Source organism: Lynx rufus, unplaced genomic scaffold (genome assembly GCF_022079265.1).
Source record: "Lynx rufus isolate CCGP_SWC_20201006 ecotype Redwood Valley unplaced genomic scaffold, mLynRuf1.p SCAF_5, whole genome shotgun sequence".
Lineage (NCBI taxonomy): Eukaryota > Metazoa > Chordata > Mammalia > Carnivora > Felidae > Lynx > Lynx rufus.
In genome coordinates, this window is record NW_025814867.1 from 37,595,371 (window position 1) to 37,622,500 (window position 27,130).

A 27,130-nucleotide genomic window follows, 5' to 3' on the forward strand; every position below is an offset into this window, starting at 1 on the left:
GAAAGGGAGGTCAGAGGCCAGGATGAAGGACAGATAATGTTTTAGGAAGATGAAGAATGGACCCTGACAGTCAAATAACAAAAGGTGTGTGTGTGTGTACACTCCACTTCTTGTGTGCAAGTGTGTCTATGTGTGTATACTTTAATTCTTGGGACCAGACCACAGAATTAGAAGAAAAGATTGATATCCTAAAAGAACTAAATGAAGTTTGCCCTCAGAATCAGTTTAGTAGGCTTAGTGTAACTGTGGTGACCCAAATACTCCTAAAATATCTTCCTCCCGTTATGCAAACTATATTAACCAGAGAAAAGCCTTTCATTCCACAATTTGATAAACTAAATGCTTAAAACCTAAATATAAACTGAGATAATACCTCTGTCGAGATAAAGGACTCAATAGAACCATCCCTATTCTAATAAATAAAGGGTAAAAGAACAGGAATTAATCTATAATTGTTTGGACAAAGTAAATGGCTTCACATTTTGCCTGTCATAGTTTACTTTCATCAGTGCAGAGACAAACTGAAAATGTGCTTAAAGGTGCTGAAAATAAAGAAGTCATGCTCTGAATGGTTTACAAAAATTGTATGCATTTTTAAAACAAAGCTAACTTTGTTTTAAGCTAACGCTAAATCAAGGGGTTATTTTTCAAGACATCTGTGTAAGAAATATTTTATTTGAAACTGGAAGTCAATATATTTAGCTATTAAAGAAGTTTGGATATTACATTTCTAGGCTTGGATGAAGAGCTCCTAAGTATCAAAAGGGACATAAAAACATTTTAGTTTAAAACCCACCTGGTAGCACGTAGGAAGTAAATTTTTGCTAGCTGCTGGAAGTACAGCAAGAAGCTGTTCAAATGGCTTAAAAGGTTTTCCTAGTTCAAAATGGATTTTGAGTGTGCTGATGTTGCGGATATCAGATAGGAAAGGTGCATAATGGTAGGGATAATACCTGTAAAACAAAACTGAGTTTTAAACAATTGGCAACTTTATGAAACAGATCAATATATTAAATACATAGTTTTCCTTATTTAACAACACAGCAATAAGTCTAAAGGAAAAAAATTACCACCCATAATTTTATCACTTGATTTAAGAAATCAGCAGTGTTAGAAAATTTAGGTCAAGTGGTGGCAACAAAAGTTATATTACCTTAATTTTCAAAGTATAATTTTACAATTTCAAAATTGGGATGTATCATGTAATTGAAGGATACATCTATATACATATATATATGCAATAAATAAATATATATACATACATGTATATACATGTAAATAAATATAAATACATATACATAAATATATACTATATATTTAAACATACATATACATATATACACATATGTATATACGTATACATATATGTACATATATACTATATATTTAAACATATATAAATACATATACTAAATATATATACATACATAAATACACATATATATAGACATACATGTATATATACACATATGTCTGTGTGTATATATATATATTAATATATAAATATAAATATATATAATGGTTCTTTTATATTGAGTGTGAATATTGAGTGTGAATCATTCTTGGGCTGAAGTAATGAGGTAGCCAGAAGACATTTCAGTTATAGCACACATGAGCTGGAGCCTCTCTCAAGAGGGTAGAGAGAAGAGAGTCTGAGCTCATGTGGCTGTTACTAGTCAGTCCTAAGAATGTTTATCTTTGAACTGGTATATATATTATCATGTTTGTGATAGGATTAAACCATTTAACAATCATACACACTATTTCTAACTACAGGTATAGATATTTTTACAAAGCCTTGAACACACAATTTTTCAAAAATTATAATCTTAATATTTGACTAAGTATACTACAAAAATAAAGAAATATTTTTATATTCCATAATTATGACATTTCAAAATGATGAGAAAATTCAGGAGGTAGAATGGTATGCAGAATGGAAAATGTATAAACTTTGGAATCAGGCTTAGACTTGATTTTTGGGTACATGACTTTAAAAATATTATTTTCTAGGGGCACCTGGGTGGCTCAGTTGGTTAAGTGTCCGACTTTGGCTCAGGTCATGATATCGTGGTGTGTGAGTTCGAGCCCCACGTCAGGCTCTTTGTTGACAGCTCAGAGCCTGGAGCCTGCTTCAAATTCTGCGACTCCCTCTCTCTCTGCCCCTCCCCTGCTTCTGTTCCCTCTATCTCTCAAAAATAAAATAAAACATTAAAAAAAAGACTCCTTTCTAAAGTAATAAAGATAACTGAACGTCATCTGTAAAAGTCAGACAATACTTTATATAGTGGTGAGGATTATATGAGAATACGCTTTTCAAGCACCTGGCCTTAATGTCTGATAAATAATAGGAACAGCTTATAAGCACCCTATTAAAAAATGGAAAATCAAGGATTTTCATCATTAGGATGCTCTTCAGAGACATCCTCAGAATTAAGTTAGTTACTGCAAAGATTTTTTTAAAAGGTTATTAAGTGAAATCGCAACTAATACACATAATTTGCATTGGTTTGTTTTGTTGTGTGGTGCTTTTTTTTTTTAATATGAAATTTATTGTCAAATTGGTTTCCAAACAACACCCAGTGCTCATCCCAACAGGTGCCCTCCTCAGTACCCCTCACCCACCCTCCCCTCCCTCCCACCCCCTATCAACCCTCAGTTTATTGTCAGTTTTTAACAGTCTCTTATGGTTTGGCTCCCTCCCTCTCTTTTTTTTTTTTCCTTCCCTTCCCCCATAGTCTTCTGTTAAATTTCTCAGGATCCACATAAGAGTGAAAACATATGGTATCTGTCTTTCTCTGTATGACTTACTTCACTTAGCATAACACTCTCCACTTCCATCCATGTTGCTACAAAAGGCCATATTTCATTCTTTCTCATTGCCAAGTAATATTCCATTGTGTATATAAACTACAATTTCTTTATCCATTCATCAGTTGATGGACATTAGGCTCTTTCCATAATTTGGTTATTGTTGAGAGTGCTGCTATAAACATTGGGGTACAAGTGCCCCTATGCATCAGCACTCCTGTATCCCTTGGGTAAATTCCTAGCAGTGCTGTTGCTGGGTCATAGGGCAGATCTATTTTTAATTTTTTGAGGAACCTCCACACTGTTTTCCAGAGTGGCTGCACCACTTTGCATTCCCACCAACAGTGCAAGAGGGTTCCCGTTTCTCCACATCCTCTCCAGCATCTGTAGTCTCCTGACTTGTTCATTTTAGCCACTCTGACTGGCGTGAGGTGGTGCCTGAGTGTGGTTTTGATTTGTATTTCCCTGATGAGGAGCAATGTTGAGCATCTTTTCATGTGCCTGTTGGCCATCTGAATGTCTTCTTTAGAGAAGTGTCTATTCATGTTTTCTGCCCATTTCTTCACTGGATTATTTGTTTTTCGGTGTGGAATTTGGTGAGTTCTTTATAGATTTTGGATACTAGCCCTTTGTCCGACATGTCATTTGCAAATATCTTTTCCCATTCCGCCAGTTGCCTTTTAGTTATGTTGATTGTATCTTTTGCAGTGCACAAGCTTTTTATCTTCATGAGGTCGCAATAGTTCATTTTTGCTTTTAATTCCCTTGCCTTCGGAGATGTGTCAAGTAAGAAATTGCTGCGGCTGAGGTCAGAGAGGTTTTTTCCTGCTTTCTCCTCTAGGGTTTTGATGGTTTCCTGTCTCACATTCAGGTCCTTTATCCATTCTGAGTTTATTTTTGTGAATGGTGTAAGAAAGTGGTCTAGTTCCATCCTTCTGCATGTTGCTGTCCAGCTCTCCCGGCACCATTTGTTAAAGAGACTGTCTTTTTTCCATTGGATATTCGTTCCTGCTTTGTCAAAGATTAGTTGGCCATACTTTTGTGGGTCCAATTCTGGAGTCTCTATTCTATTCCATTGGTCTATGTGTCTGTTTTTGTGCCAATACCATGCTGTCTTGATGATGACAGCTTTGTAGCAGAGGCTACAGTCTGGGATTGTGATGCCTCCCGCTTTGGTGGTCTTCTTCAGTATTACTTTGGCTGTTCGGGGTCTTTTGTGGTTCCATACAAATTTTAGGATTGCTTGTTCTAGCTTCAAGAAGAATGCAGGTGCAGTTTTGATTGGGATTGCATTCAGTGTGTAGATTGCTTTGGGTGGTATTGACATTTTAACAATATTTATTCTTCCAATCCATGAGCACAGAATGTTTTTCCATTTCTTTATATCTTCTTCAATTTCCTTCATAAGCTTTCTATAGTTTTCAGCATACAGATCTTTTACATCTTTGGTCAGGTTTATTCCTAGGTATTTTATGCTTCTTGGTGCAACTGTGAATGGGATCAGTTTCTTTATTTTTCTTCCTGTGGCTTCATTGTTAGTGTATAAGAATGCAACTGATTTCTGTACATTTATTTTGTATCCTGCGACTATGCTGAATTCATGTATCAGTTCTAGCAGAATTTTGGTGGAGTCTGTTGGGTTTTCCATGTATAATATCATGTCATCTGCAAAAAGTGAAAACTTGACTTCATCTTTGTCAATTTTGATGCCTTTGATTTCCTTTTGTTGTCTGATTGCTGATGCTAGTACTTCCAACACTATGTTAAACACAAGCGGTGAGAGTGGACATCCCTGTCTTGTTCCTGATCTCAGGGGGAAAGCTCTCAGTTTTTCTCCATTGAGGATGATATTAGCTGTGGGCTTTTCATAAATGTTTTTTATGACGTTTAAGTATGTTCCTTCTATCCCGGCTTTCTCGAGGGTTTTTATGAAGAAAGGATGCTGAATTTTGTCAAATGCTTTTTCTGCATCAAATGACAGGATCATATGGTTCTTATCTTTTCTTTTATTAATATGATGTATCATGCTGATTGATTTGTGAATGTTGAACCAGCCCTGCAGCCCAGGAATGAATCCCACTTGATCATGGTGAAGAATTCTTTTTATATGCTGTTGAATTCGATTTGCTAGTATCTTGTTGAGAATTTTTGCATCCATATTCATCAGGGATATTGGCCTGTAGTTCTCTTTTTTTAATGGGTCTCTGTCTGGTTTAGGAATCAAAGTTATACTGGCTTCATAGAATGAGTCTGGAAGTTTTCCTTCCCTTTCTATTTTTTGGAACAGCTTGAGAAGGATAGGTATTATCTCTGCTTTAAATGTCTGGTAGAATTCCCCAGGGAAGCCATCTGGTCCTGGACTCTTATTTGTTGGGAGATTTTTGATAACTGATTCAATTTCTTTGCTGGTTATGGGTCTGTTCAAGTTTTCTATTTCTTCCTGTTTGAGTTTTGGAAGTGCTGCTGTGTGGTGCTTTAAAAGAAAGCCTAGCAAAGGTGCTATCAAAACAACATAAACTATCTCATCTCCTAAAAGTCTCTACTTTTCCCTGGGTTTGTTATTTTTCTATTTTGGTGGATGGTTTGGAAATGTAGATGGAACTTGCTGGAAGAGGAAGCATGATTATTATTACTATTTCCAGGAAAAGCAAATAATTCCTTTCTCATTTTTTTTTACCCTTCCCAGTCTAACATTGAAATAACCCATTCTTTAATAATTACTCACTAGAACAATTTTTTCAAGTATACAATAATGTAGCAAAGAATATAATGAACAACCCTATGTAACCATCACTCAGACCCAATAATTATCAAGACTTTGTCACAGCTGATTCCTCATGATAGAAAATTTTAAATCCTTAGATTTAAAGAGCTTTCATTATTGGCCATTTGCTAGGGCTGGAAGCATCTTTGTTACACAAAAGTCTTTAAAAACTATTTTCATATAAGAAAAGATTACTGGTATTTCATTTAAACTTGGCCATATGTGCCTTTTTAAAAATGCCACCATAAATAGGAATAAAGAGAAAAGAGAATCCCAAATGAGATTATAGTAATGAATCATTATTAAAAAAAAAAAAATCAAAACTTTATTTTTCTTTTATTCCCTCACCAGCTCCAGGACTGAACTCCATGATAGTAATAGTGCAAAATCCACTGTATTGCCTGAACATAACATGCAGCTTGATCAGCCAGGAAGTCACTAAAAACAGAAAAGCATATTTTAATTATAACATTAATTTTTGAAGACAGGTCATTTATCTTTAGAGCACAATATCTGCTGATACACCCTGCCTCACATATGTTTTATATAATCACTGAATAAGTTAAAAACTGTAATCAGAAAAATTCCAAAATATTATTTAAAACAAATTCCATTCTGTCAGATTAAAGTTTTGCCATATAGTTTTCCTAAAGCGATTATTAGAAGACTTAAACCTACTGTGCATATTTATTCAGTCAGTGTACTATATGTGTGATTTAAAGTTTGAGGATATGGCCAAGGAAGCTTTCTAAGAAGTGTCACTACCACTCCTAAATAGTCAGGGTGTAATGGGATACAGGGATGGGAAACTATCAGCGAGGATGCCTGAGAAAATCACAGGAGGAAATCAGGAAGACTGTAGAATCTGGTTATAGCAGCTAGAAGATACATTGAAAAGTGCTATCCCCACTGAACAAAATTCCCTCTAATCGTTTCTTTCTCAACCATAATTTAAGGGAAAATATTTCTACACACAGACACAGACAGACAGACACACACACACACCTTGGGCTAAAACCAAAAAATAGCCATAAACCTTATTAGTGTCTGTTATCAAAATTTAGGTACAGACGCAATTAGAAATTCCAGATATAAATATTTCTGGAAAGCACACTTTTGAAAATGAAAATTTTTTCATTATTAATGAAGAAAAGCATTTTTATCACCTAACAGCAATTACTATTACATTTTGGTATATTTCTTTTCAGTCTTTTTTCCGTGCCCAGGTTTTTTTTTTTTTTATTGTAATGAGAGTATACTGTATATATGATTTTGTGTCCTGCTTTTGAAATTCGTATTTAATAACATACTATAAGTATCTTTTTAAATTATTATGAACTTTTTATAAGTACCAGTTTAGCAGTTCTACAGATTCTGGAGACAGTGTTATGGCAAGATGGTGACTGTCACAAAGAGGAGATGGACATGATTATGATGACATGTAGATCATTTCTAATTCTGTACTATTATAAAAAACTGTGTAATAAACATCCTTGTGTATATAAGGATCTTCTGTGTTTAAGTTTATATTTTTAAACAGATTAATAATTGGAATTATTGAGTCAAAGGGATAAATAGTTTAACTTTTTGGACACGTACTTTCCAAATAATTTTACCAGTTTATATCCCCATCAGTAATTAAGGAAGAACACTACCATCACTCCTGGACCAACATCAAATATAACAATTTTAAAAGATTTGCTTATTTGCTAGGCAAATAAACGGTATCACATTTTAATAAGTCTATAGTTTAATATATAAAAGAAAAGGAAAATAAAACAGATTTATTAGCTATCAAATTAAGCATTTAGTGCCAACAGCAGGTATTATAGCACTATATAACTATAATCAAGGAAAGATAAGGACTAAATAAAGGGTTAGAAGCATAACTATTTTAAATATTTTATTTCTCAAGTCTCAAAAGTCTTACATGATAATAGTAGTTGACAAAGCTTCAAATGATCCGGTGACTTGTACTAGAATTCCTATACCTCTAGTTACTGGAGGTCAGTATGAATATAGATGAGAAAGCCTATGTCTAGCCTAGAAGACAGTCTGAGAGTACATAAAGCAACATCTGAAGGCTTGGGTCTATCTCTGGGCAGACTCTAGAAAAAATCTAATACTTAGTACTTTATTATATTAAAAAAATAATAGTATAGAAAATATCTAAGTATAACACGTAAGTATGAAAAAAGGTACATGGCATTTCATGAAGCTCTTATTTCACTTATAGAGAAGCAGCCTCCTCTAGTGGTTAAGAATATAAACTCTGGGGGTGCCTGGCTACTCAGTTGGAAGAACATGTGACTCTTGATCTCGATCTCGGGGTTATGAGTGTGAGCTTCATGCTGGGTATAGAGATTACTAAAAAATAAACAAACAAACAAACAAAAAAAAACACAAAAAAAAGGGAGAGAGAGTATTAAATCTGGAGCCAGACAGCCTGTGTTCAAATCCTGGCTCTGCCACGCACTGACTATGTCACCTTGGACAAGTCATTTTAAGCCTCTCGATTCCTTAGGGTGTCTGGCTAGCTCAGTCAATAGAGCATGCGACTGTTGATCTTGGGGTTGTAAGTTCAAGCCCCATATTGGATGCAGAGATTACTTAAAAATGAACTCTCTAAAAAACAAATGAATCCACTTTAAAACAAAAAAAAAGCCTCTCAATTCCTTAATTTCTGTTGTAAAATAGTAATATTTTACTTATCTTACAGAATTGTGAGAATTAAATAAGTCCATATTTTAAAATGCTTAGAATAGCTCCTGGCACTTGGTAAGCACTTTATAAAATTTTGTTAAATAAAATACAAATGTGTAGTTCATACTGTGAGCTACAGTTTAAAAGTGTGACAACCACCATTATAGAGGTCAAGTTCTTAAGGAACTTTTGGACTAGGTAATTAACCTGGGGCCAAGCCAGATAGCCTTTGAAGTAAGTGTGATGTGCAAATGGAATATGGAAAGCAAAAACAAAACTAACATTTTCTACTTGACAATTTTTATCACAGGAATATAACACATTAGTTAATATCACCTCCAAAACCATAGTAGTTGAAAGATTGACACTACAATAATTTACATAGCCAAAGAATTCTTCTCTCCCACTACCTTAACTATCAAAATTATGCTGTTTTCTGAAGAAATGCAAAATATGATTTTTTTCTATTTTAAAGTAAAAACATTGGCAAAAACGTACTCAGATACTACATCAACTCCCATCTTCGTCATGTAATATGTTCTTTTATATTGTCTAAACTCAGTTTCAAATAGGTCATCATCTTCAGTCTCATCTTCTAAATTATCTGGAAAAAAGGACAGAAAGAGAGTGGCTGACAATTATGAATATTCTGTTTTTCCATCTAATGCTTTGATAAATACATATCAAAGCAGATGCTTATATGCTATCACAGAAATCTGTTTTATCCAATATTATTGAATTAATACTAGCTAAGGAAAGATATAGTAACTATTCTGTCAAAAAAATAACATATACTGATACAGAGTTTGTACTCACCTTTAGAAGTTACCACTTCTTCTCCATTTTTGTCTAAAGCAGCCCAACATATGGAGGAGCCTTCCTGGCCCTACAAAAATTATAAGTCAATATAATAATTATTAATATAATTATAATTTATAAACATATATATAATAATTACATTCCATGCTCATGGATTGGAAGAATAAATATTGTTAAAATGTCAATACCACCCAAAGCAATCTACACACTGAATGCAATCCCAATCAAAACTGCACCTGCATTCTTCTTGAAGCTAGAACAAGCAATCCTAAAATTTGTATGGAACCACAAAAGACCCCGAACAGCCAAAGTAATACTGAAGAAGACCACCAAAGCGGGAGGCATCACAATCCCAGACTGTAGCCTCTGCTACAAAGCTGTCATCATCAAGACAGCATGGTATTGGCACAAAAACAGACACATAGACCAATGGAATAGAATAGAGACTCCAGAATTGGACCCACAAAAGTATGGCCAACTAATCTTTGACAAAGCAGGAACGAATATCCAATGGAAAAAAGACAGTCTCTTTAACAAATGGTGCCGGGAGAGCTGGACAGCAACATGCAGAAGGATGGAACTAGACCACTTTCTTACACCATTCACAAAAATAAACTCAGAATGGATAAAGGACCTGAATGTGAGACAGGAAACCATCAAAACCCTAGAGGAGAAAGCAGGAAAAAACCTCTCTGACCTCAGCCGCAGCAATTTCTTACTTGACACATCTCCGAAGGCAAGGGAATTAAAAGCAAAAATGAACTATTGCGACCTCATGAAGATAAAAAGCTTGTGCACTGCAAAAGATACAATCAACATAACTAAAAGGCAACTGGCGGAATGGGAAAAGATATTTGCAAATGACATGTCGGACAAAGGGCTAGTATCCAAAATCTATAAAGAACTCACCAAATTCCACACCGAAAAACAAATAATCCAGTGAAGAAATGGGCAGAAAACATGAATAGACACTTCTCTAAAGAAGACATTCAGATGGCCAACAGGCACATGAAAAGATGCTCAACATTGCTCCTCATCAGGGAAATACAAATCAAAACCACACTCAGGCACCACCTCACGCCAGTCAGAGTGGCTAAAATGAACAAGTCAGGAGACTACAGATGCTGGAGAGGATGTGGAGAAACGGGAACCCTCTTGCACTGTTGGTGGGAATGCAAAGTGGTGCAGCCACTCTGGAAAACAGTGTGGAGGTTCCTCAAAAAATTAAAAATAGATCTGCCCTATGACCCAGCAACAGCACTGCTAGGAATTTACCCAAGGGATACAGGAGTGCTGATGCATAGGGGCACTTGTACCCCAATGTTTATAGCAGCACTCTCAACAATAACCAAATTATGGAAAGAGCCTAATGTCCATCAACTGATGAATGGATAAAGAAATTGTAGTTTATATACACAATGGAATATTACTTGGCAATGAGAAAGAATGAAATATGGCCTTTTGTAGCAACATGGATGGAAGTGGAGAGTGTTATGCTAAGTGAAGTAAGTCATACAGAGAAAGACAGATACCATATGTTTTCACTCTTATGTGGATCCTGAGAAATTTAACAGAAGACTATGGGGGAAGGGAAGGAAAAAAAAAAAAAGAGAGGGAGGGAGCCAAACCATAAGAGACTGTTAAAAACTGACAATAAACTGAGGGTTGATAGGGGGTGGGAGGGAGGGGAGGGTGGGTGAGGGGTACTGAGGAGGGCACCTGTTGGGATGAGCACTGGGTGTTGTTTGGAAACCAATTTGACAATAAATTTCATATTAAAAAAATAATTAAATAAAAATCTGTTAAGCGAAAAAAATAAAAAAGCAGTCCAACATATGGAGGAGCTTTCCTGGCCCTAAAAAAATTATAAATCAATATAATTATTATTATAAACATATATAATAATTAATTATAATAATATATCATACTTATAATTAATTATACATATAAATCAATATATCAAGATATATTTCAAAGTAAGACATTTAACAGGAAGATTTAAAAAATATTTAAAAGAACTGAATGACCCTTTAGTGATACACTGTAAAAGTTCATTTAAAAAATAATCCTCAGGGTGCCTGGGTGGCTCAGTTGGCTAAGTATTCAACTTCAGATTTTGGCTCAGGTCATGATCTCACTATTTTGAGATCGAGCCCTGCTTTGGGCTCTGTGCTGGGTGTGAAGCCTGCTTAAGATTTTCTCTCTCCCTCTGCCCCTCCCCTGCCAGTGCATATCTGCCTGTGATCTCTCTCAAAATAAAAAGTAAATAAATAAAAATAATCCTCAAATACTGTGTAAATGTTTTTGGTTTTGTATCACTTTTTCACTAACTCTTTATTATGTTGAATTTCTCAAAAATATGTAATGGGTAATTCTCATCTATTGTGTTAACATAATCTATTCATTTATAATTGATTCCCACAATTATAGATAGTACATATTTTCCATATCCCTGGATTCCGTCATTCTTTTTCTTTGTTTTAATTTTTTTAATGTTTATTATTTTTTTTTTTGAGAGACAGAACACAAGCGGGGGTGGAGCAGAGAGGGAGACACAGAATCCAAAGCAGGCTCCAGGCTCTGACCTGTCAGCACAGATCTCACAAACCGTGAGATCATGACCTGAGCCGAAGTCTGAGGCTTAACCAACTGAGCCACCCAGACGCCCCTGGATTCTGTCATTTTTATAACTCTGTTATATTCTCCACTTCCAATTTTTCTCTCATGTGACTCATTTGCTTTTCTATAGTTCTCTCATCTCATCACATTCTTCACATCCTGCCCATCTGTTTTTCCTCCCAGTGATCTTAACTTTTATTTTCTGATTGCCTATCTACTGCCAGTGACTCTCATTAGTTCTTCTTATTCCCTTATCTCCATTTCCTTTTGTTCATCCAAACTAGGGCCTCTGCTAGTGCTTGGGCTCTTCTTCTAGTTCTTCTCATTTTGCCAGTGTCTCTAACATTAACTACATATGCCTGAAGACTTGGGAAGCTTAAGGAAGGAGCTGAGATGGGTACAGCCAGGGATTACTGACGTATAATTTTTTGAGTACACGTTCCCAAGAAGTTGCTGAGCCTGTTTTCTTAAGAGAAATAACACAGTAGAATGCAAACTGACTGCTCCTAAGTTCCAATAAGGAAAGCTAACCAATTAGGACTACACTAGAGAAAATCAGGGTAACTGCTCTTCCTGGAGCAAGAGTTACTAGGCTTAAGCCTAGATAGAACCAGTATAGCAAGGAGAGTAGAGCAAACTCCTCAATTTTATCAGAACCCCAAACCTTCAGAAGTACAGAAAACTCCAGAAGAAGTTTATTTTCCAAGCTAATACATATAAGACATTCTTTAGAGTTTATTATTAATGCTTTGTACGGTATTAGCATATTGTGAATGATTCTATTATTCATTTACTGAGCACCTAACATTTATTAGATATTGTGCTATATTACTCTAGCCTATTGGTATATTTTATATATAAATTATTTCTATAGAAAAATCACTGATCTAGTTAACATATCAATATTAAATGTTATATAAATACCCACATTTTACAAAAGATAACTGATTTTCTGGGCACTTATATTTAGAAGTTTTGCTACACTTATTAGTAGAATGGATGAGCAAAGAGAACAGAATATTCTTCAAGGGTTAAAAAGAAGTTGATTTTTAGGGGTACCTGAGTGGCTTAGTCGGTTAAGAGTCCAACTTTGGCTCTGGTCATGATCTCACGGCTTGTGAGTTTGAGCCCCACGTCGGGCTCTGTGCTGACAGCTCAGAGCCTGGAGCATGCTTCAGATCCTGTGTCTCCCTCTCTCTCCGCCCTGCCCCTGCTCAGCTCTGTCTCTTTCTCTCTCTCTCTCAAAAATAAAATAAACATTAAAAAAAAAGAAGTTGATTTTTAAAGATCAGATTTAAATGATAGGATCTAATAGAAAAGAAACCAGTTTTTTTTAAATGTCCCATGGAAGAAAATAAAAAATGAAAATGAAATGAGGCAACTACAAAAATCATAAGAAGAAAAGTGAGAAGCATGGAATATCAGTTTTACCTTAACAGCTAAAAAAATGAAAGGACACCTAAAAAAACAGACACCTTTGATTTTTTCTTTTCCTTGTAGTTCTTGGCTTCTTCTGCTGCGACACCTGCTGCTTCATTGAGGTACTTGTTACCAACTTTGCTTTCAAACCACTTTAGGTCCACAAAAACTTCACTGAAGTGTTCCCGATCAAACTATACAAAAATATTTAAATTCGTTTAAAAATAACTGAAGTATGTCTGAAAGAATACAAATGAAACTTTTAATAGTTGCTACTTATGGGGCATAGGATATCAAAGAATGTTACTTTTTTATGCACATGGGAACCTCATCTACTATTATGAAAGTTAAAATCAAAAAGCATTAAAAATAAAAATAATAGGTGAAATTATACAGAATGATCAATTGGAGTAGAAGTACCAAAACTTTTTCTTTAAGTATTATGTAATTGGTTTGTGACCATTTATAGCTACCCTGGGACAGGAAAATAATACCTAGTTACTTACATCTGATAGTTTCACAAGGTATTTCTCGAATCGAGGTAAGTTGAGATGGCCATTTTCATTAATATAACCTAAAAGGAACAAAAACTAAATTTGTACTAAAAGTTAACATTATTTTTTCAAAACAATTCCACAAAATTCTTTTTACAAAATGTTGAATGTTGACATTCTACTAATCAAGAAAAACACTCAAGTGTTGGGCAATATAACTGGTGCTAGTTTCTATGACACTCATCTGACAGTAATATAAAATATGTAAGAACTGAAGCAAAATAAATTCCAGGTCCACATAATAATCCTCCTACATTTCCAACAAGTGTAGGAGGTGAAATGTGGTTTCTTCTGGTGAGCATACCCTGTAATTAATCAGATTATCAATGCAGAGTTAGTTATGTCTTTAAGGTTCAAGTTTAAAAATGCAGCGAGGATGGGGCGCCTGGGTGGCTCAGTTGGTTAGGTGTCAGACTTCAGCTCAGGGTCATGAACTTGTGGTTCTTTAGTTTAAGCCCCGTCGGGATCTGTGCTGACAGTTCGGAGACTGAAGGCTGCTTCAGATTCTGTCTCCTTGTCTCTCTGTTCCTCCCCCACTTGCTCTCTCTCTCAAAAATAAATAAAGATTAAAAATAAAATTTTAAAAATGCAGCGAAGCTTAAAATAAAACTTATCATTAGAAGATAATTAATTCTTATAATCTAGGCATGTAATTTATATGAAAGCTGTAGGGTAGCTAAAGATAAAGATAAAAGAAAAGTATAATTATAATAGATACTAAGTTCAACTCATGAAGTTGGACGCTTAACCGACTGAGCCACCCAGGCATCCCTCTTTCCCTCATTTTATATCTTCTACTGGCTTTCTTAAATAATCAAAGGCAGAGATTAGTTAGGTATCAGTAAATGAGGCTGCTTAACTCTTGTCATTTTTTCTTTGCTTGTGAACCACTGAACATTATAACCTCAGAGCTTACTGTCTTAGACCAAAAGAAACCCCCAATTTTTTTCCTACTTTAGCTGTGCATGCAATAATCTAATAAACTGAGTCACATTTTTACGGTTAGCTGAGTGAGTGCTAAATTAAAGTAGCCTCAAAAAAAATATTAAACTTTTCTTACCACCAAGTTCTGGCAGGATGGTAATATATGTTCCATAAAGAAGAGGCAGTGCATCATGATTAATATGTAAATGAGGTAGATGGGGGATAAAATCATTGCCAACAAGAAATCCCATCAAAATCCAATCATCTATTATCCTTTCAATATCATATTTAAATGTGATCTTGTCCTATAGCAAAATGGAGAAAAAGTCAACTTGTACGGAAATTCTACTTACACATTTTCTTTGTACCACAGCTATATTAATACTTACTTTCAGTACTGAAAACTCATAGTCAATATACTCTCTCATTAAAGATAAGTGTAGGAGGTGAAATGTGGTTTCTTCTGGTGCGCATACCCTGTAATTAATGAGATGATCAACACAGAGTTAGTTGTGTCTTTAAGGTTCAACTTTAAAAATGCAGCGAGGATGGGGAGCCTGGGTGGCTCAGTTGGTTAGATGTCAGACTTCAGCTCAGATCATGAACTTGTGGTTTGTGAGTTTGAGCCCCGTCGGGCTTTGTGCTGACAACTCGGAGCCTGGAGCTCCGATTCTGTGTCTCCCTATCTCTCTGTTCCTCCCCCACTTGCGCGCGCTCTCTCTCTCTCTCTCTCTCTCTCTCTCTCAAAAATAAAGATTAAAAATAAAATTTTAAAAATGCAGCGAAGCTTAAAATAAAACTTATCATTAGAAGACAATTAATTCTTATAATCCAGGCATGTAATTTATATGAAAGCTGTAGGGTTGCTAAAGATAAAGATAAAAGATAAAAGTATAATTATAATAAAGTTCAAATAATTGGTCTGCCTTATGCTTTTTTTGGAAAGATTCTCAGAATTAAGAAAGCCTAAATAATAGATAACAGATTTAAGAAACCAGTGGTTTCTGCCCATTTAAGGCTGGCCACGAGCAGAAAGCATACATATAAGTGAGTATATACACTTTTCTGCCTACTGCAGTACAGACAAAAGCTTCAATGATGAGGCTCCATCATTTCTTTCTTCTTATCTTTCCCTGGCTTGGTATAGGGGACTATATTCCTAGCTATTGGTCAATACTTCAAGCTTAACCAGAAGTAAGAATATAAACTGACAATAGCATTTAAAATTTTTTTTAATGTTTATTTATTTTTGAGAGAGAGAGAGAGACAGAGTATGAGCAGGGGAGGGGCAGAGAGACAGGGAGACACAGAATCTGAAGCAGGCTCCAGGCTCTGAGCTGTCAGCACAGAGACTGATGTGGGGCTTGAACCCACAAACTGGGCGATCATGACCTAAGCTGAAGTGTGACGCTTAATTGACTGAGCCAGCCAGTTGTCCCTAAACTGACAACAGCATTTTAAAAGGATTATGTATCGGGGCGCCTGGGTGGCGCAGTCGGTTAAGCGGCCGACTTCAGCCAGGTCACGATCTCGCGGTCCGTGAGTTCGAGCCCCGCGTCGGGCTCTGGGCTGATGGCTCAGAGCCTGGAGCCTGTTTCCGATTCTGTGTCTCCCTCTCTCTCTGCCCCTCCCCCGTTCATGCTCTGTCTCTCTCTGTCCCAAAAATAAATAAACGTTGAAAAAAAAAAAAAAAAAAAAAAATAAAAGGATTATGTATCATGAGCAAGTGGATCTATCCCAGGAATCCAAGGATGGCTCAATGTAAAAAAATAAATCTATGTAATAAATTACATTAATAAACAAAGGAAAATCACCATACAATTAACTAGCAAAGAAAACATTTGTCAAATTCAATACCTTCCAAGATAAAAGTACTTAGCCAAGTAAGAATAGAAGGAAACTTCCTAAACATGAAAAAATGAATTTATGAAAAACAAACATCTCATATCATATTCCATGTTAGAAGACTGAAAGCTTTCCTCCTAAGATCAAGGATGCCTGTTTTCACTATAGCTATTCAACATTATACTGGAAGTCCTAGCCAGGGCAATTAGGCAAGCAAAGAAATAAGAGGCATACAAACTGAAAAATAAGAAGTAAAACTATCTCTATTTACAGATGTCATGATTCCATATACAGAAAATCCCATAGAATCCCCCAAAATTGTAGGATACAAGATCAACACATAAAAATCAGCTGTGTCTACATACCAGCAACAAACAATCCAAAAAAGAAATTAAGAAACAATTCTATTTAGAATACCACGCAAAAGAGTAAAAAACTTAGGAACAAACTTGACCAAAGAGGAAAAAGAAAAAAATCAAAGGCAAAAACCTGAAATCATAGACACAGAGAATGACAGATGATTCCCAGAGGTAGAGGAGTGAGGGCTGGGCAAAATGGGTGAAGGTGGCAAAAGGTGAAAACTTCCAGTTATATGATAAATATGTCCTGGAGATATAATGTACAGCATGGTGACTACATTAAACAAAATTTTTTTAATAAAAGGGAAAACAAATAAGAAAAAAAAACCAGTAAAAGACTTACACACTAAAACTACAAAACACTGTCAAAAGAAATTAAAGAAGACACAATGATTGTAAAACATTCTGTATTGATGAACTGGAAGACTTACTATGAAACTGTAAATAGTACCCAAATGGACGTACAGATTCAATGCCATCCCAATCAGGTTTTTCACATAAACAAAAAATCCCAATGACATTTTTTACACAAACAAAAAATCCATCCTAAAAATGATTAATCTTATGAGACTCCAAACAGCCAAAATAATCCTCACAAAGGAGAACAAAGTTGGAGGTCTCATCCTTTCTGATTTCAAAACTTACTACAAATTTTCAGTAATCAAAATACTGTGGTAATGGCATAGAGAAAAACACAGAGATCACCTGAATAGAATACAGACCCCAGGAAAAACCCTTGCATATATGGTCAAATGATTTTCAACCACGGTGCCAAGACCACCCAAGGGGAAAAAGACAGTCTTTTCAACAAATGATTTTGGGAAAACTGGATATCCACATGCAAAAGCATGAAGTCGACCCTTACCTCATACCAAATATAATAATTAACAACATGGATCAAAACCCTAAATGTAAGGGTTAAAACTGCACAACTCTTAAAATGGGAAAACATTTTACAACATTAGATTTGGCAATTTCTTGGATATAACACTAAAAGTAACAAGCAACAAAAGAATGGACATCGTCACAATTAAAAATTTTGTGCATCAAATGACACTATCAGCAGAATAAAAACGAATGGGAGAAAATCTTCACAGATCATGTATCTGTTAAATGGTCACTATTCTTAATTTAATTGCTCTTCTTTCTTCTAACATATATGCAGTATGATTTACCTTTGTGTCTTTTTGCCACCAAACCGAACCTCTTCTCTTAAAAGAGAGAAATGTGCCTCATGACTTGTTAATCCAAGCATAATCTGTTGAAAAATGATTAAAAAATGTTTCTATTCTCTCATTTTTTATAGTATCAGGTTCATACAAGCAATGAAATTAAAAACATTTCTATGTAGAAAAAAAGAGGCTTATTTAATAAAAACATCAGCACATTATATAAATATCAAAATCTGATCCACTCATAAGTTATGAATGGTGTAAAATGAATGCACTTTTCTAAAAAAAAATGTTTACCTTAGACTCACATCACCGTTGTAACTGCCACCCTGCCCACCCTCCACAAAAATCCCCAAAACCTTCTCTAGGTTTTCACACCTTTCCATCCGCCATGGGGGAAATGGGTAAAAAATTGGAGGTTGCAGCTTTTCCATGATAGAGGAATGTTAAGACTCTTCTGGAGGCCAGAATACCTCTACTATGTGAAAATTAAACAAACAAACAAAAAACTAGAAAAGGTCATCTTCATTTAATTTTCTCATATAGTATTCTTTCCTTTCCTTTCCTATTTTAGAGAAAGAGAGTGCGTGCACAAGCAAGGTAGGGACAGACAGGGAGAGAGAGAATCCTAAGACAGACTCTGTGCAAGCACTGAGCCCAATGCGGGCTCAATCTCACAACCCTGAGATCACGACTGGAGTTGAAATCAAGAATGGAACGCTGAATCAAATGAGTCACCCAGGAGCCCTTCTCACATAGTATTCTAATGTCCAAAGTAAGTCATTCAAATAGTCTAGTGAGACATATCAACCAACTGCAACATATATTGTTTATTTCAACCTAATTCATACAAAACAAGACGAAACATTTCTGAAGCAATCAGGAAAATGCGAATACTAAATGGTTATTTGTATATTAAACAGTGATTATTAATTTTTGTTTTATGTATGATAATGGCATTATGGTTATTTATTTCAAACAACCCTTCTTTAGAGAAAGATTAAATGATATAATGTCTGGGATACACTTCAAGAGTCAAGGGAAGTAGGAGAAAGGAGATAGATGGTTAGGGATAAGAAAAGGAAAGTAATTTAATATTTAGAGTATTTATTTTAGGTTGAAAATTATTTAAGGTGGATAAAGCCTATAGGAAGTTTCATTATTTTATAACTTCTCTATGTTTGAAAATTTCTGTAATAAAAAGTTTAAATGAAAAAAGTATAGTAAAGTTATTTGGGTCATGGAGTTATCAGATCAGGTATTATTAAAATTTATGTATCAAGCATAAGATTAAAAAGCCCCCTCTACCCTGACCACGGCAGAGTATTCATAGCACAAGGATCAGTCAAGTGTGAACACTAACTACAGAGACTTGCTAATCATAAATTATGGCAAGAGTTTTCTTTTTTTTTTAAATTTTATTTATGTATTTTGAGAGAGACCGTGTGCATGAGCTGGGGGGAGACAGAAAGAGGGGGAGAGAGAGAGAGAATCCTAAGCAGGTCTGCACTGTCAGCACAGGGCCTGATGCGGACTTGAACTCTTGAACTGTGGGATCATGACTAAGCCAAAACCAAGAGTTGGACGCTTAACTGACTGAGCCACCCAGATGCCCCAAAAGAGTTCATTTTCTAATTGTTTTGAACTGTGCTGATGGCAGAAGTAGCAACCATTATTATGTTTCCAATATTTGTTTCTACAGCCAGAAAGCTTCTTATAAAAGTCTCTTAGATATCTAACTAAAATGGCATAAGGTTGTAATAAATATAAATGTTATACCTACCAAGTCAGCATCTAAACCATAAAGACAATGTCTGGTGTTTGGATCATGATCTGGCTTTGCTTTCTCAGATCTGATAAATTCCATGATTTTATGTTCTCCTTCTCCGGGAGTCTAAATACGTGTTAAAAAAAAATGTGGTAATATGCTGTGCGTTAGAATATTAAATTTAAAAATATCTTTAAATAAAAAAAGATAATAACCTCATGGCCTGAGAAGTAGATGGTAACTCCTTGCCACGATTTATCTGTAGAAATTTTCATATTTACAAAATACTTCAGATGTTCATGTAACCTGGCCATGAATTCAGTCCCTATAAATAAAAAGTTTTAACAAATTTAATCTGAAAAAAATAAAAATAAAAAATTTAATCTGAGAGAGACATAAAAAAGAATGAGTTCCCAGAAACAACATGAAATTGGATCTGAGTATCCAGCTGGGTAGGAAGGAATAGCTAGGTAACCCTCCAGAGGAAAAGCCCTCATGCCTTTCCCTAGCAAATATTACAATGTTTCTCATTTCACTGCTCACCGTAAAATGAAGTTAATTTCATGTAGCTAAATCAAGAAATATTACTACTGCCTGAGAACTATGCTTCAGTATCTTCACACAAGGGCAGAGTTTCAACTCTAATGAATCTCAATCTTCTATTTCCTCTGCTGGCTTCTGAATGTTTTTTAAGGCCTGTAGCTATAATCAGATTACTAACAACAACAACAACAACAACTATTATTATTATTATTGTTTACCTGGAAAATTATTATTCTGGAAACTGAATTTACAGTGATTATGTTTCAGGAAAAGTCCAGAGGGTCAATAGTCAAAGGCAACACGGTCTTAAACCACATCAGGATAAAACTGGTCATTAAATCAACCAATGTATGATAAGAACACTTAAGTGAAAGACAAAATTACCATAGTTAGTAAAGAAGTCATGAAAAAAAAATAAGATTTTAAGTTTTTTTCAAAGTAGAAGATTATAATGATGTTAGACAAAGCTCTAGTAAGTACAGAGTATGTTGTTGCATATAAAACTAATTTAAAGTTATAATACTAATAAATTAATTTACTCTTAAAGTCACAGAATTTTAACTGCCTTTAAGAAATATGATAGGAAGTGCTCCGGACTAGGAGAATGGTTTCTTATCCTACATAACAGGCTAGTTCCATGGATGTGACTCAACCTCACTGAGTCAGTTTTCATACAAACAAATGGTGGGAGTAGGACGGATCTTGTAAGATCCTTCTAGGTTTAGAAGTCTGCATCTGGGAGAGTCCTATCCACAGCTGCTCTTATCAACATCTGTAAATCCGTATAGTGGGTCTTCATAGGAGCACTTATAATCAAGGTGATCAAGATATCTCATGAGAAGACACAACTGGGAAAACCGAAAATGGAATCTTAAGGACAAAATAGAGACCAGAAAAAAAAATACATCTGAAAAAATATTTACATTTACATTTAAATCTCTCAAAATTTTTCTTTCAGTGAATTTACCTGGTGTAATACAGTTGGAATCAAATCTGGCCTCTGTAGGAAGAGTTTCTCCTTTTTCTAATGCCTTCTTTATTTTGTCTTCTGCCTCCTTTGCTGACCTTAAATGTTAAGTGAAAAAATATCTTAAGGTTTTTGGGGAAAAGTACAGATCTTTACATAAAGTAAACTGTTATTTAGATGCTTTTGTAACTAAAATATTAATTAACCAATTTGAGGTTCAAAACATAACACAAGTTTTGAAATGATTATAATTGATAAAGATGAGCCTCAGAATTGTTTTTTATTTATTTAAAGAATTGAGTTTTTCAGATAACTATAGAAGGAGAACATTACAACAGTATAAAATTGATACAGAAAATTACAAATACTTATAAAGTAATTCTTTAAAAAAATTTTTTTAATGCTTATTTATTCTTGAGAGAGAGCAAGTGCATGAGCATGAGTGGGGGAGGGGCAGAATGACAGAGGTACATAGAATCTGAAGCAGGCATCAGGCTCTGAGCTGAATAGCACAGAGCCCTATTCGGGGCTCAAACTCCTGAGCCGTGAGATCATGAGTCGAAGCTGGACACTTAACCGACTGAGCCACCCTGGTGCCCCAAAGTAATCTTTTAAAACTGACCCAGAACAATACAAATACTTATAATTCTCTTCTTAACTATATAGCAAATCGATTCTACAAATAAGTTCAAAAGTAGAGCATTAAGCATTCATTATATATACATTCTACACTGACTAATAATATCAAACAGGAAGCACATTATTAAAATGATCTCTAAGAATATTACATAAAAATAATTGTAAAATTGTAATTGCAATTGAGCACAATTTGCGTTTCCTCATAAAAAACATTCATGAGACTGAAGCGCTGCCCGCTGCACTAAGAAGGTACATAAAAAACATTTAAAATCAAAGCCTAGTAACATTAATGCCATCACGATTTGCCAAAACTGTGTCACTATTGAAGCAACAGGATTTACTAGAAAGAAACGTGAGTTTTAGAGTCAGATGGACCTAGGTTTGAAAATAGGCATCCCAATTCCCAATGTTCTGCTTCTCCTGTAACCCGTCTGTGGCACACTGTATACCATGTGGCATTTACATTAGGAAGCTCTACTTTATGTACTTGATACTAGCTCTATCTACTGTGCCTGCGGAACTGCATTTCTATGATAAATAACTCTTCTTCATATGTAACTTCTCTCTCTTACCAACCCCCTCAAGATAGCAAAAACTCTGAAGATATCAACTTATTTGTAATTTCTCCAATAGAAGCCATTCTTTGCTCTTTTCTCTCCTTCCTTCCTTTGACTGGACAATTACTCAATGTTACTATGTGACAAGTTTTGGAGATATAACAGAAAGGATTCCTATTTTCACAGAGTTTACACTCTAGTGGGGAGACAGAAAAGTTAACAGCCCTAATGTTTCATGTGGCTGCAATATAGAGAATGTATGGGACAGGGACAAGGAAAGACTATTGAAGCAATCCAGGTGGAAGATTACGGTAGCCTAGGCTGAGACAGTAGCAGTAAAGATGAAAAGAAGGAAATATATATGACAAATTTAAGAGAATGGATAAACAGGAGGTAGGTATAGAGAATGAGGAAGAAGTCGTCCAAATTGCTCTTGAGACTTTCTGGTTGAGCAGCTATTTGCATGGTGTTATTATTCACTGCAATAGAAAACAGAAGGAAGGCAGTTTTGAAATGGGAGTTCAGTTCTGAACATGTTAAGCCTGAAATGTATCTATGGTATCTAAAAGGAGATAGTTAGGAGACATTTGGATATACAGGAGTTGTAGAGAGAGATATCCACCAAGAAGATAAATCTGGGAGTCATCAGTATAGACACGGTAATTAAAACCACTGGATAGGATCACACAGGACCAAGGACAGGACCTTAAGAAAAATCAGTATTTAAGAAAAAGGCAGAGGAAGAGAAGATAACAGGGAGATAAAGAAGGTGCAGTCAGAGAGAGTGTGGTTACATAAAGGTCAAGGAAAGGAAGTTCAAGAAAGAAAGAATGGTCAACATTGTTAAAAACTATAAATAAATGAAGTAATATACAGAGAGAATTCTAGCCATACAAAGTCTATTTGTAATCTTGTAAGGGAGTTTTAGTGGTAGGGATGAAAGCCAGACAGCAGCAGATTTTAAAATGAGTAAGAGATACAGAAAGATGATAAGTAATTAAAAGATTATGAATGGAGAATATAGTCTCTGTGGAAAATGAGAAAAAGCTGACTGGAGGATTCAATGTCACTCAATATTGTGTCAGCACAATACCTAGTAAATGCTTTTGATGGCTATGGTGGATTGGCCCTCAACATCCATTTCATTCTCCTAGTTTGTCTTCTGATAGGGGAGAGGTTAGAAAGCTAAAAAATTAAATTCTGAGGCTTCCTTGCAGCTAGGTGAAAGGATATAACTTAGATTCCGTCAGTCAGATACCTCCATAAAAGATTTGGAAGGTGGAAGTGTTGTGTGCTGAAGTGTATATGATTGTTGAGGCACTGGGTTTATAGGATATGTGTATTTTATCAATAATAGAAGAGTTCCCAATATTCAGTAGTTTCATAGGTGCTGAGAAGCAAGGGGCAGGGCAGATCTACCAGATACACTGGGGCTCTGGAGCTAACAGATACAGTGGTGGCTTCCTGATTGCTGAATTACAACTAAAGTGATTTATTTTTGGAGCCAATAGTTCAGGTAGTACCTTCTTAATCCCTGGATCACAGATAAAGGAATACATTCCTGGAACCACCTCTTCTGGTGGGGGCCTGTGAACTCCTCACCTTCCTGAATGCTGTAGTAATAGTGCCACTGTGGGTTCACTTCTATAGTGCTGTTCTGAAGTCACTCTTGAAGGCTCACCTAAATTCCCATCCTTTTGGCTCTTAAAATGATTTTTATAAGCACCTAATTCTTTGCATTATATCCCCTTCTGCTTAAAATAGCCAGGTTTCTATTTCTGCAACTGAACAATGACTGACACAGTGGGCTTATATAATCCTTTCTCAATACTAGATTTTCTAGTCCAATAGCTCCCCCAAATTAGTTTAACAAATACCAGGGGAATCTGGTAAAAATGGTTTCCAGGGCCCAATTTTTAGAGATTCAAATTAAGTAAGTCTAGGTTGGTACCTGAGACTCTAAATTTACCAAGAGATGGTACTTGTCTTTAAAGATCTCACAGATAGGGCGCCTGGGTGGCTCAGTTGGTTGAGTGTCTGACTCTTGGTTTCGGTTGGGTCATGATCTCACGGTTTGTGCTGTCGGCACTGAGCTTGCTCAGGATTCTCTTTCCTTCTCTCTGCCCCTCCCCATCCCACATGCACCATGCTGTCTCTCTCTCTCTCTCTCTCAAAATAAATAAGTAAACATTAAAAAAAGAAATTTCACAGGTGTTCCAGTATCTTCAAGATCCTTCCTCTTTTGATATTTAAATCAGTATTTTTTTCCATCCTTTTCCCATTCTCACTGCTAGCCTTCTCCAAGGTGCACTCCCACCTTCCTTGATCATTTCCATATTTTATTCACAGGTGCCCTTTCCACTCCGTTACCTGCTGTTGTAATGAAAGGATTCATTATGCTAACAACCCATCAAACACACAGAACTCAGGGTTTCTTTCCATCAATTCTAACATCCCTCTTAACTTTACTTATCCTACTCATAAATAAGGACACAACATGATCTCATTGTTTTTAAAAACTATTTCACATGTCCAGGATTTTGACTTTAAAACTCTATATACTTCTTCTCATTTTTACTTTTCCTACTGTCCACCTCACACACTGGGGCGGATAGTACCTCAAATGTCCTAACTCAGCTCTCTTCTCATACTCCACCAATCATTTTCTAGTCTTACTTGCCTTTCTAACCAATTTGGACCAATGCTCAATCAGAGTCAGCATCTAGCCCACAGTCTAGGCATTTAACAAATGTTTGTTGAATTAAATTGTCAACGATGTTTCCATTAGAACAATCTCTCATTTCACTTTGTAGTTCTCTGGTTCAGGACAGACTACTAGTGGAGTTTTCTCTACTACAGTTGACCCTTGAACAACACAGGTTTGAACTCTGTGGGTCCACTTGTATACAGATTTTTTTTTTAATGTCTATTTTTGAGAGAGAGAGAGAGAGAGAGAGAGGGAGAAAGTGCACATGAGTGAGGTAGAGAGGGGAAGAAAGAGGGAGACAGAGGATCTGAGGCAGGCTCCATGCTGACAGCAGAGAGCCCAACGTAGGGCTTGAATTCACGAACGGTTATATCATGCCCTGAGCTGAAATCAGATGCTTAACCAACTGAGCCATCCAGGTGCCCCCACTGATTTTTTTTCAGTAAATATGGTTCAGTACTGTAAATCTATTTTCTCTTCCTTATGATTTTTCTAATAACATTTTCTTTTCTCTAAGCTTACTTTATTGTAAGAATACAGTATATAATACATATAACATACAAAATATGTGTTTATTGCTTATGTTATTGCTAAGGCTTCCAGTTAATAACAGACTATTAGTAGTTAAGTTCTGGGAGAATCAAGTTATATGCACATTTTATATGTGCAGGGATTGGTGCCCCTGACCACTGCATTGTTCAAGGGTCAATTGTACCACTATTATCAAGGAGAAGTTTAAAAATTTACGAATGAAAACAATAGTAACTTTACACAGCCCAACACAGCTTTGAGAATGACACTTCACTTCAGTTACTAATTTGTTTACTTGACTGATATAATGTGACATAATCAGTTATTTCCATTTCTGGGGAAATTTAGGCAGAAAAGAAACATGAAAAGAAGATGCACTGCATTAAGCCAATTATCTTTAAAATAATACATTTTATTAATCTAAAGAGTATTCTCAAATAAACCACAAATGCTTTACCTAAAACGCCTCCCACGCTGCTGGTTCATCTTTGCTCGAGGAGCCACACCATCAACAGCCATAAAGAACACTTTCCTAGGTTTAATGATGCGAAACAACACCTCCAAGTAGTGAAAAATATCAGTAAAGATTTTATCGTCTGAAATTCTGAAGTGAACATCATCATCATTAGGATGGGAACATTGATGTATGATTCCATTCATGTCCAGGTACAAGTTGTCAAATTCAGGAATCTAAAAAACAGAAAAATGATAGAAATCATTACTATAACCAACTATGGATATCTAAGTGTATATATATATATATATATATATATATATATATATATATATATACACAATGGAGTATTACTCGGCAATTAAAAAGAATGAAATCTTGTCATTTGCAACTACGTGGATGGAACTAGAGGGTATTATGCTAAGCAAAATTTCTCAGAGAAAGACAAAAATCATATGACTTCACTCATATGAGGACTTTACGAGACAAAACAGATGAACAAGGGAAGGGAAGCAAAAAATATAAAAACAGGGAAGGGGATAAAACATAAGAGGCTCTTAAATATGGAGAACAAATAGAGGGTTGCTGGAGGGGTTGTGGGAGGGGGGGATGGGCTAAATGGGCAAGGAGCTTAAGGAATCTACTCCTCAAATCGTTGCTGCTCCATGTGCTAAGTTAGATGTAAACTATAAAAATAAATTATAGAAAGAAATAAAATAAAATAAAGTAAAATAAAATAAAATAAAAGTACATTCAAGATTTACTGTTTGCTTCAAGAAATCTGAAAACCTGGATCAAAATCTCAAGGTGATTTTTTTGAGAGGGTGGGGGTACTTTACAAAGTGATTCCACTTTCCTTAGGAGAATAAACAAGCAAGGAAGAATATTAAAAAGTAATGAAGGAGGGGTGCCTGGGTGGCTCAGTCAGTTAAGTGTCCGACTTTGGCCCAGGTCATGATCTCACGGTTCGAGGGT

General features: G+C 35.5%; 1 protein-coding gene across 4 annotated transcripts in view; it reads right to left on the reverse strand.

Moving 5' to 3' along the window:
* The window catches only part of XRN1 (5'-3' exoribonuclease 1), a 121,331-nt gene that overhangs the window by 86,213 nt on the left and 7,988 nt on the right, over nt 1-27,130 (reverse strand). For 2 of the 4 annotated variants that reach the window (XM_047100209.1, XM_047100208.1), the window contains exons 2-14: nt 26,159-26,391; nt 21,268-21,365; nt 19,973-20,082; nt 19,773-19,883; nt 17,993-18,075; nt 15,003-15,090; nt 14,750-14,918; nt 13,642-13,709; nt 13,192-13,329; nt 9,095-9,164; nt 8,777-8,882; nt 5,924-6,013; nt 797-953 (exon numbers count right to left, since the gene is read on the reverse strand). In XM_047100209.1, the coding sequence (XP_046956165.1) occupies nt 797-953; nt 5,924-6,013; nt 8,777-8,882; nt 9,095-9,164; nt 13,192-13,329; nt 13,642-13,709; nt 14,750-14,918; nt 15,003-15,090; nt 17,993-18,075; nt 19,773-19,883; nt 19,973-20,082; nt 21,268-21,365; nt 26,159-26,391 (1,521 nt within the window). Of the gene's footprint in view, nt 1-796; nt 954-5,923; nt 6,014-8,776; nt 8,883-9,094; nt 9,165-13,191; nt 13,330-13,641; nt 13,710-14,749; nt 14,919-15,002; nt 15,091-17,992; nt 18,076-19,772; nt 19,884-19,972; nt 20,083-20,518; nt 20,663-21,267; nt 21,366-26,158; nt 26,392-27,130 lie in introns of those variants that run through there. The other 2 variants (XM_047100210.1, XM_047100211.1) reach the window with 2 other exon arrangements.